This window comes from Nicotiana attenuata, unplaced genomic scaffold (assembly GCF_001879085.1).
Source record: "Nicotiana attenuata strain UT unplaced genomic scaffold, NIATTr2, whole genome shotgun sequence".
NCBI classification, from domain to species: Eukaryota; Viridiplantae; Streptophyta; class Magnoliopsida; order Solanales; family Solanaceae; genus Nicotiana; species Nicotiana attenuata.
Genome location: NW_017673225.1, coordinates 100,575 through 111,655, shown reverse-complemented (window position 1 = coordinate 111,655; position 11,081 = coordinate 100,575). Strand labels below are relative to the sequence as shown.

The following is an 11,081-nucleotide window of genomic DNA, read 5'->3' as shown; positions in this document are numbered from 1 at the left end:
GATGGTGAAGCTAGGAACGCTCCAACAGACTCAAAAGCCAAAGCCTCAGTGTCTCTCCCTAGTGCATGTGACGCTGATCTCACAGACAAGCTAGCCTCCATCAATGACAAATTGGTTGTCATCAAGGACTCACTAATCTCGATGCAAAGCACAATTGAAGATCTATGAAGTGTCAAAGGAGACAGGCTCTGATGTATCCAAGATAAGAGTGCAGATTCTCAAGACAATCAAAAATGCAATAAAAGCTTTTAAGGAGGAGCACGACATGATCGATGGGATATCAGTCATAGTCAATGCAAATGTTTAACACCTTAACGAGGCTATCTGCAATACTCTTACCTACTTTCTGCCCCGTTGATGCATGGTTGTTTAAGACTATTTTTCTTTTGCTTCTTTTGGGACTGATGATTCAGTCATGGGTTGTACTGTTAAGACAATTAATTACGTTTTCTCCTGCATGCTTACTTAGCTAGGTATAGGCTGCTAAACCATTTCGTTTTATAATGACTTTTTTTTTATGCCGAAGGGGGAGAAATGTAGCTTGGTTTTTCTTGTAGTTGTTTGTCTTGTTTGTTTCCAGGATCTTGCAGGTAAATAACAGGATGCTAAATGGAGGGGGAGTCGACTACAACAAACATACAGGATGCCAAACTGAGGGGAAGTCGACTATAACAAATCACATGAGTGTCGACTAGTGTACTAAGCTACACTAGTACTCAACTGATGCGGGGTCAACTATAACAAATGAAGAGTCAGCTAACATACAAGGAAGTAAACTGGTGTTATTACACTGTTACTTTATCATCATCAAAAAGGGAGAGATTGTTAGATCTATGTTTATTTTAATGATGCAAAATAACACATCTTTTATGTGCAAAAACACTCAAGGATTAATAAAAAAGGAAGACTATCAAAAACTAGCTATAGGAGTGTAACGACCCGACTGGTTGTTTTGAGTATCTTCACTTTGTTTGGTGTTTTGAGGGCTCGAGTATCTCCGCATGACGTATTATGACTTGCGTAATTCTTCGGTGTTGGTTTTCAAGTTATCTGAAATCGTTTTGGAAGAATGAACTTCAAGATTTAAGCTCTAAGTTGGGAAAGTTGACCAAGTTTGACTTTTTAGCATTTGACCACGGAACGGAGTTCCGTCAATTCCATTAGCTCCATTGGGTGATTTTGGACTTAGGATCGCATCCAGATTGTAATTTGGAGGTCCGTAGCCGAATTAGTCTTGAAATGGCGAAAGTTGGATTTTTGGGAAGTTTGACCGGGAGTGGACTTTTTGATATCGGGGTTAGATTCCGATTTCGGAAGTTGGAGTAGGTCCGTAATGTCAAATGTGACTTGTGTGCAACATTTGAGGTCGATTGGACGTGATTTAATATGTTTCGACATCGGTTGTAGAAGTTGAAGTTTCAAAGTTCATTGATGTTGACTTGAGGTTCAATTCGTCGTTTCGAGGTTGTTATGCATGAAGTGAAGCTTCGAGTAGGTTCGTTTTGTCATGTAGAAATTGTCTGCAAAATTTGGCGCCATTTGGAGTTGATTTGATATGGTTCGGACGTTTGGTTGCGATTCTAGAAGTTCTTGAAGTTTAGTTTGATCTTCATGCGTTTTGGCGTCCGATTCGTGGTTTTAGAGGTTATTTTGATGATTTGATCATGCGAGCGAGTTCGTGTTATGTTTCTGGACCTGGGTGCATGGTTGGTTTGGAGCCCCGAGGGCTCGGGTGAGTTTCGGATTGGGTTTGGAAGGATTTTTCATAAACTTTGATTGCTGGTACTGGTATCATCACATTTGCGATGTTTTCATCGCAAATGCGACTATTGCAGTTGCGAAGCAGCCTCACATTTGCGAAGCTAGGCTGATGGGGAAAGGACTCGCATTTGCAAGTAATTTGCCGCTTTTGTGAGGCCTGTTGAGTTTGCATTTGCGGACTCAGTATCACATTTGCAATAAAGACCTGAGATGAGTTTGTTCGCAATTGCGACCAGCTGGTCGCTTTTGCGAAGGTCCAGTGTTCGCATTTTCGACCTTTTTGGTCGCATTTGCGAAGGCAGCAGTGAATTTCATGATTTTATATAAGATTTAACATCAAATTCATGAGAAAGCTAGGGAAAAGTTTGGGGATTTTGTCAAAGTTTTGGAAAATAAAAATTTGGGATTTGAGAATCGAATAGGACTCGGATTTGAAAACAAACATATATTTGGACTCGTGAGGCTATGGGTAGAAAAGACCTATCCTTGGACCCAGGTTTTAACAGGGCGGGCCTGGGGTTTGACTTTTGTTGACTTTTTAGAAATTTAATAAAAATCACAGCTTTATTAATTTAAATTATTTTCTCTTGCATTGTGTGATGTATTCGAGTCGTCGTTGCCTAACTTTGTTGAGGGAGTTTTCCTCCTATTTGATAATGTTTGCTACATATGGGGGTGATACATATATGAGGTGACGAGCGTATATGTATGTGTCAGGGTTAATCATGCTCGGGGGAGGGGGGGTAGATTATGTTATATTGTGTTTGTAGAATTTCGTGACTTTCTTGCTTCATGCCTTACTTGACTCTTAGATACTAAGAACATAATATTAAACGTTAGAAATCAAGACTTATCTTATTATAAATTGATCAAATTGATGAAATTCTGAGAATACATTGATGTGTCTAATTCAGTTATCACTATGCGTAGTCATTAATACATTGCTACAACCGATCTCTTGAGATACTAGATTCTATACTTGTGTTGGTGATCATTTGGGAGATTTGTGGAAGTACTTGAATAATACAGTTCTTGAGGGTTCATTGGATCATCGTTGGCCTAGAAAGTTGTGATTGGGATTTGTTTGGAATATTCGTTTAAACACTCTCCTTGCTGTTATTTATGCTTCCTGCCTTGTTTGTCATTGACATACACATGTTTGGTAAGGAAGAGTGTAAAGCACGAAGGGTGATGCCGTGCTATTTTTTATACATTATCATGTGAGGGGGAGTGTAAAGAACGAAGGGTGATGTCGTGCCATATTATTTGAGAGTAAAAGCACGAAGGGTGATGCCGTGCCATATTATTGAGAGTAAAAGCACGAAGGGTGATGTCGTGCCACATCATTTGAGAGTAAAAGCACGAAGGGTGATGTCGTGCCATTTTATTTATATTGTTATACTTTTATATTATCGTGAGATCATGGCACGATGGGTGTTTCCGTGCAAGCGAGGATGAGGGACATGCATTATGTTGTGATATCTGTTTTCCGTGTATATGTTCACGTCTTTATCTTGAGCGGTTATTGTCGTATTTATAGACCTCGTGTGACTTGTTGTTATTGTCCTGTCCTTGCTCTCTATTTCAGTCGTTGTTGTGTTGTCCATATCTCCTTCTTGTTTAATTTGCAAGCACATGCCTATTTCCTACTGTTATAATTACCTCCATGTCATGTCTATTCTGTAGCATTTTAGTACAAGCCCTTTTTCTATGTTAGTCATTCATGCCTCTACTTGTTAACTTGTAAAGATCATGTGTTTCCTTCTTATTTGTTATGTATGTACTTAGGTCTCCATCATGCTAGTTAATTAAAGTTGATATTCCTTGTTTTCCAATTGCTGTCATTACTCACATGCTTTCCGCCTAGTCTTTTACTGTTGCCCACATGTATATCCTCGTTCATTATTTCTACTTGCATATTTCCTACTTTGTAATTCTTGTTATCGGTAATTTCTGTCATCTGGTTGGTTCTGTTATACGTATATTGGGTGAGGATGAGATAAAAGCACGAAGGGTGTTACCGTGTAATTTACTTGATATCTGAGTACATCCCTCATGCTATGAAAGTTATGACGTGACTGTCGTGGTTTATCGGTTTCATTCAAAGAAAAGGATTGGTCGAGGTATTGTAGGATGCTAAATTGTGATCACTGCTAGTATTCGGTTATTGTTTGTGTATCCGTTTCATGTAGTCTTCTCTGTTATATCGTGTTGTAGTTCTATTGCTGATTTACAGTGCATGTTTTATCTGTGAGAATCTTTAAAATAAAAATCCTCGTCACTACTTCGACGAGGTTAGACAAGATACGTACCACTATATGGGGTCGGTTGTACTGATACTATACTTCTGCACATTGCGTGCAGATTTTTAGAGCGGAATTGCTGGAGACGTCGGGTGCTGACTCTGAAGATGTTCGTGCATTCCGGATATAGCCGCCACTTGTCCTTGGTAGCTTAGGTTTTGCGAATCTGTTATGTAAATTTCAACAGATCGTGTGATTATTTGTACCAGCTTTGTAAATTTTAAAGTCTTAGTAGCTCATGATTCGTACTACCAGTTCTTGGGTCAATTAATATTCAGAAAATTCTTCACTATTTCTCCTTTAAATCACATTTGGATGGTATTTTCTGTTAGTTGGCTTACCTAGCAGGTTGAGTTAGGTGCCATCACGACTAGTGGTTTTCGGGTCGTGACAAGGAGATGAGAAAGGAAGGAGTAGCGAATATTCAAAGGGAAAATCAATCAAGGTTTTGACAACAGATTGACAGAAGATATTAAAGGAATGACCTAAATTAGAGGAAGTCAAGATTGCCAAAAATTTGCACTGAAGATTCATTCATCAAAGGAAGACGGTTAACTCACGGAATCAATGGATCTATTTGTGATTGCACGAATAAAAGGACAATCTGCTCAGCGGAGGAAAACTCTATCAAGACCACAAGTCAAGACAAATTAACGGAAGCTTCACACTTATTCTTGGAAAAAATCACTCTATGATTCCTTTCAAGGATCAATTCCCTTGGGTCTGTAAACTTTAGTTCACATTACATAAAAAATCAATCTATGATTTCTTGAAAGTTTAAAGCACAAGTTTCTAAGTTTGTTGGATTTTTAATTAAAAAATTATTACATCAGCGGAAGGGAATTGTTCGAGTTATAACATTATATAGATTGTTTATATATGAATGTTTCAATCTTCATTATATAATGAACATTTAAACCCTCTAAAACTCTTGACTTTGGAAATCCTCTTGCACGATCTAAAGAAGAAATGTCAGCGGATAAAACTTGATCAAATTATCAAGAAAAGGAATACATACTTGTTATTTTAAATATTTATAGTACTAAATATTTCTCTAAACAGACTTTGTTGTAGACGTGTGATGGATATCCTGAAAGTGCTTCTCATCCATCTTTTCTTGCCATTTCTATTTGTCCATGCCAAAAACTATTGCCCAGTATCATATTGTCCTATGTTCAATTTCTCTATAAGGTTTCCATTCTACCTAGAAAACCAATATTCACAAAATTGTGGCTATCCTGGCTTTAGTATCAAATGCAACAGCCAAGGATATGCAGTTCTTAATCTTCCTTTTTCTGGAGACTTTTTAGTCCAAAGCATACATTATTACAAATCAGGAATTGAACTCTATGATCCTGATAATTGCCTAGCGCGTCGACTAATGAACTTGAACCTTTCTTCTTCTCCTTTCAAAGCTGACGAGATGGTGAATTATACTATCGTTAGTTGTCCATCGGATTATCCATTAAACGTGACATCCCATTCCCACGTCGTTAAATGCATTAGCAACTCAACAACAAATTTATTAGCATTTAGAATATTTGATTCGGATTATGAAGAATTAATGTCTGAGTGCAATGTAATAGCTAGGAATTTTTCTTTGGCATCATATTTATTAGAAGAAGAAGATGTTAATCGGTTTGGTTTTATAAGCTTGACTTGGGGCGTGCCTGATTGTACAGCTTGTGAAGATAAATTCGAGTTTTGTGGATTTGAAAACTCTATGAGCAAAGAAATTCATTGTCTTACAGGTAAAGATTCTTCATTCTTGTTCTGCTCATCTTGTTATCGTGATATACCAATTTTGTTCTGCTTTATCACACGAAAAAACAGGGAATTTGGATCGTAACTTTTGCTTTATTTGGATAATTAGGTCAATTTTTCCTATTAATTGGACTCTAATTAGGTGAGATTGCAAATGGAGGCGGATCTATGCTTGGAGAAGAGGGGTCACCTCGAGAAAAATTCTGAATATATAAGTGTATATATATTGAAAATGATCATATATTTTGCTTGGAACCCTTACGATCAAAAGTCCGACAGGGGCACTATTTGAGCAGTTCGCTCATGTGCCCAAGTCATCTACAAATCCTGGGTCGGCCTCTATTTGCAAAAGTTGGGTTTCTGGATTGGTAATATGCAGACTTGCACGGGGATGCATGCACCAAAATAGTGTTTTTAATTTTACTTATTGTCGCTTAATTTTACTTAGTATAATGGTAAAATTGCAACACTATTTTTAGAAATAAACCACCACGATGAAATTATAATTATAGAGCAACACGTTGGCGCAAAATGTATCATATACATATAATACATAAATTTTATCCATTTTTTTTGTATATTTGGCTAGCGGATATAATTATTTTTGGTTGATCGGCTAGTGTAACTTGCCCGTAATTTAATGTTGCAGGAAGCTCAGGGAGTCAGTCAATTGCTAAAGTGATTGCTTTATCTGTGGCCATTCCAATCAGCCTTTTGCTACTGTTAATATTTGCCATATTTTTGAGGATATATTGTAATAAAAGAAGGCAAACCAGCAGCTGAAAATCCTGATTCTTCATCGTGGATTATGGATTTTAAGGCATTATGGTTTTATTTTGTTTTTAATGTACTTTCTTTTTGGTTTTGTGAGTGTTCAAATTTTATTTTGAGGTAACGGTTTCTCAGGATCGGGTTTGAGCCATGGAAACAGCCGCTAATGCTTGCATTAGGGTAAGCTGTCTATGTCACACCCCTTGGTGTGCGATCGTTTCTGGAACCCTGCGTGAATGCCGGAAGCTTTGTGTACCGGGCTGGCTTTTTTGTTTCCCAGGTTTCTTGAGAGAGAATTGGTTTCGTTTTGTTTTAGACGGAACTTTTTACAATAAGAGATTTTTGTTTTTGAAGCATAAAACAAAAACATGCCCTACAAATGTGGACCATGACAAGGTTCCAGTAAATCATATTCAATTTCAAGTATAATTGCAATTCTGCTCTCATCCCCTTTCTATTTCTCTACTGTGTATTTCCTTTGCAGCTTATTTCCGTCTTGTAATTGTGAGTTGGTTTATTTGCTTATTATAATGCACCTGTTGGAATTGCATTGTTTATTTTTAGTGTTCTTGTATGGATTGAGCTCATTACAAACAGGGGAAAATACACACTGATCAATACATACAACTTCGCATTCAATCTCTACAAACCAATCTCCACTACAACAAAATTGCTAATACATCTAATCCTTCAAAACACCAAAAAAATCTGTAATATACAAAACGGGAAGTTCAGTTTTTAGCTTGTTGAGAAAGAGAAGCACTAGCAAAGGCATTTGATCAACAACCAAACAAATTGTGTACTATTCTTCTAAATTGAATTCATGGGATAGGTTGGAGGACGATTTGGCTCGTCCAGTTTCTTTAGCCTCAACAGTGTTTCCAGAACGATAGACACCAGCATTATTGTACCGAGAAGAAATCCATAACCTATTTTCCAGCTTTCCCCTGCGCCTGCATAATGCATCCCCAAAACTATGTTCACAGCTCCAAAGAAAAGGGCAATCCTCCCTGTCCAACCATGATACAAATTCCAACACTTGCGGTATTTGCTGTCTCTATCTGGCCGTAGAAAGAATGCTAACACCTGCATTTAAATTTTTAGTGAGTGCTAATGTTAGTAAAAAATGCTTTTGCCATGATCTGAAATACATGACATCAGAAACTGTGACACAATTTAAAAGAAGAAAAACATCAGTTTCTCAGTATGAGGATTGTAATCATTTCAACTATTTTCTCTCTTTGATATTTGATGGTGCAGTTTGGTACTGCTGCTATTCTATTTGTCCCCAATAATTAATTCTCGATGAGTACGTCCTAGTAGGAATCATCAAATTAATAGTAGTAAGGCTGGCTTGAGATTGCTCATCTATGGAACAGCACAAAATAGTACCCCGGGAGCCTCAATTAATCGAAATTCAGAAACTGAAATTTCATCTCTGCCATCAATAGGTTTAGCCAACATGTTTATAGAATGGCCCAAATAGGCCTCACTCATAGAGCTACTACAACAACTATACCTCAGTATCAAACAAGTTGGGATTGGCGATATGAATCCCCATTCCTTTCTTAAGCTCAACTCATATCATCATCATCATCATCATTACCAACATAAAATAAAAGTGTAGTAAAAAATTATAAATCTTTTAAATGAAGAAAGTTATCTAACCGATAATATCTTTGGGAAATATCCACCCAACTCCCACACAACAAGAGAAAAATATAAAAGCACAATACAGTACAACAGAAAATTCTTGTTAGTTAGGATCCCCTCCGGCGTAAGGTTAAAAAACTTTTGAGAAATCAATTTGCTGAATCGGATAAGAGACAAACCTGAAGAATGCTAAGAACAAGAACAAGAATGCCAATGCCTTCATGTGATGGAATATGAACCTGCAGTTTGTTGTGAAGTTGAAGTCCAAGAACCACTCCAGCAAGTCCTAATATGAATCCGATGAACTGAGCGGATACATGAAAGTAATACCATAACTTTTGTTTTTTGAAGTATCTCGCAAAAATTGCTCCGAAGGGGGAAAATAGTCCCCATCCCAATATACCCAACACGCCATGAGTCTTTGTTGAGCTAATGTAGTTATTAGGTGCACCGGCATTAACATCGAATGAAGTACCTGAGGACAAGAGAAAATTAACTTAACTAAAGGAGTCAAATACTTTAAAACTTTAATTTACTGACTGCATTTAGATAAATAGAGAAAAAAGCTTACATGTATATACTGAACTACATCAAATGAAAAGCAAACTGAAAGACAGATCATTAAGTGCAATCAGTTACATCAATCAACATAAACATCCAGGCAAAAGTATGTTAACATTTTAGTCTTTAATTCCAGGATAAGGCAAACTGATCCAACATTGTATAGTTATTACAACAATAACAACAACATATATACCCAGTTTATTCCCACAAGTGGGGTCTGGAGAGAGTAGTATATACGCATACCTTACCCCTACGGTCCTACCTTGACAAGGTAGAGATGCTCAACACGGTATAGTTATTAAAAACGACAAATGATCAATTGAGTAAGGAGACTAAGTGAACGAACCTGAAGAGAAGTCGAATAGTATAGTTGTTTTGTCATCATGTACAGTAAGATGGTGATGATGAGGATATTTGGTTGCAAAAGCTAGTAAAATCGGTTGGTTTTTTAGACGATTTGGATACTTCAATTGGAAGGCCAAGTATATTGTGGCACCTTGAAGATAAACGATGGGCGGAACGCTTGTCAATGGCAGCTCACCTTTCTCAGGTTTAATTTTTGAAGGTGTTAAGCCCTCTACATAATATTGCTTAATTTTTCCCTGTCCTCCAGGAGTTATCCACCCAACCATACAGCTAGAATTGATCATCTTTCCATCGCGCGAGAATCCCATTCCTACCCATCCAGTTGTGTACACAGTTGATAATATGATTGTGACGACATTGTCTTTAGTCTGTGAGTACTGTAACAATTTATGCAGAAGTTATTACTGCAACCAATTTAGCATGAAAAACGATTGACTAACAAAAGCATTGCTCGCGAAAAAAAAAAAATTGATTTTCTATAATTGAACAGAATTTACAATATCAGTGTATATAACTTATATCTTATCGGAAATCATAGTTAGTAGAACTTACACGAAGCAGGAAAGAATTCCAAACAGGTTGGCAAACCATATTTTCAAGACCACCATAAGGAGGAGGAAGAAATTCGGCAAGATTTACACTACTACATAGCGCTTTACCATCTTCATCAATGGCCATTACCATCCCTTTAACATTATCTCTTTCCAAAACAATTAACATAAAAAACAACAATAGTACCAATAATCTTGAAGCCATAGCCATATTTTCCTAAAATAACAAAACAGGGAAAATTTTGGGCTATTGTGAAAAAAACTGGGAAATGAAGAATTGTAGGGGATGGGTTTAGGTGAAAAAACGATTTCTTGGAGTTGAAGGTTGAGTGATTGAAGGTGGTGAGGTGGGGTTGGGGTGGTGGTTGAAGGTGGTGGGTGATGATCATCATTATTATTTTCTTCCCGCCATATTCTTTAACCAACGACAATAATAGAAATAATGTAAAACCCTTAGAAATTTCTGTTATGATAAAAACCTGTTAACAGGAATTAGGATAAAAGAGGTTTTGCGTGTAAATGGATCAACAAGGGGATATTTGAGGTGAACTGTCACTTCGGTGTTTTTGGAAATTTAAAACGGAGATAATACTCCCATAAAAATTGGGATGGACGGTTCCAATCTTTCCTGTTTGCAAAAATTTCACGGAAAAGTAACAGTAAAGAAGAACATAACTAAGGTCTCTTAAAATTTAAATAGATTTCTAGATAATTCATGGAGTTAATACCATAAAACCTCCTTAAATTATCAAACTTTTGTCAGTTTTTTATTTTAATTATCTGGTGTCCTCAAAACTCCCCTCAATTATATTCCCCTTAAAACACCCTAATGCTTATCTGGCAAAATGTGTAAAGTAACTCGTCAAAAGGCGCGTGAAAGGTAATACTAGCGATCGAAATGGCCCTATCTGAGCATGTATAATGCTTAATTAAGCTTACCCTTTTTTAGCTTTTTTCTTTATTTTCTTTATATTTTAAGCTTTTTTCTTCATTTTTTCACCTTTCTTTTTCTTCTTTTTTTTTTTCACTTTTCTTCTTCAGTTCTCCTTATTGCCGGTTCCCTCTGAAAAATATTTCCTATCTTGTTTCCTTTGAAATGATTTATCTCTTTCTTGTTTTTATCTTCTTTTATTTCTTACTTATATTGTTGAAAGAACATTCGTTTAAATATTCTTATTAAATTTAACACCTTGTAGAGAATGAAGTCAAATCTCTTGAAGCTTGTTTGTATAATCTAGAGTTAGAAAATGTCTGTTTTGGCTGATTTGTTTTTTATTTGTGGAATATTATTATTTTATGAATCATTTTCGTATAATATAATAATTTTTTCAGAAATGCAACACGATAT

The 11,081-nt window shown here is 36.5% G+C and overlaps 2 protein-coding genes across 2 annotated transcripts; one reads left to right on the top strand and one right to left on the bottom strand.

The window, feature by feature from the left end:
• The first annotated feature begins 5,118 nt into the window (after positions 1 to 5,118).
• On the top strand, positions 5,119 to 7,126 carry LOC109215770 (putative RING-H2 finger protein ATL21A). Its single transcript, XM_019379880.1, has 2 exons — positions 5,119 to 5,815; positions 6,478 to 7,126. Exons 1-2 carry the CDS (start codon positions 5,146 to 5,148, stop codon positions 6,609 to 6,611), a joined length of 804 nt encoding a protein of 267 aa, XP_019235425.1. The 5' UTR covers positions 5,119 to 5,145; the 3' UTR covers positions 6,612 to 7,126.
• An 81-nt stretch (positions 7,127 to 7,207) lies between these two features.
• On the bottom strand, positions 7,208 to 10,170 carry LOC109215769 (cytochrome b561 and DOMON domain-containing protein At3g61750-like). Its single transcript, XM_019379879.1, has 4 exons — positions 9,735 to 10,170; positions 9,163 to 9,559; positions 8,432 to 8,727; positions 7,208 to 7,685 (listed from the first exon to the last, which is right to left on the bottom strand). The coding sequence occupies exons 1-4, from the start codon at positions 9,942 to 9,944 to the stop codon at positions 7,410 to 7,412; spliced, it is 1,179 nt and encodes a 392-aa protein (XP_019235424.1). The 5' UTR covers positions 9,945 to 10,170; the 3' UTR covers positions 7,208 to 7,409.
• Positions 10,171 to 11,081: the final 911 nt, after the last annotated feature.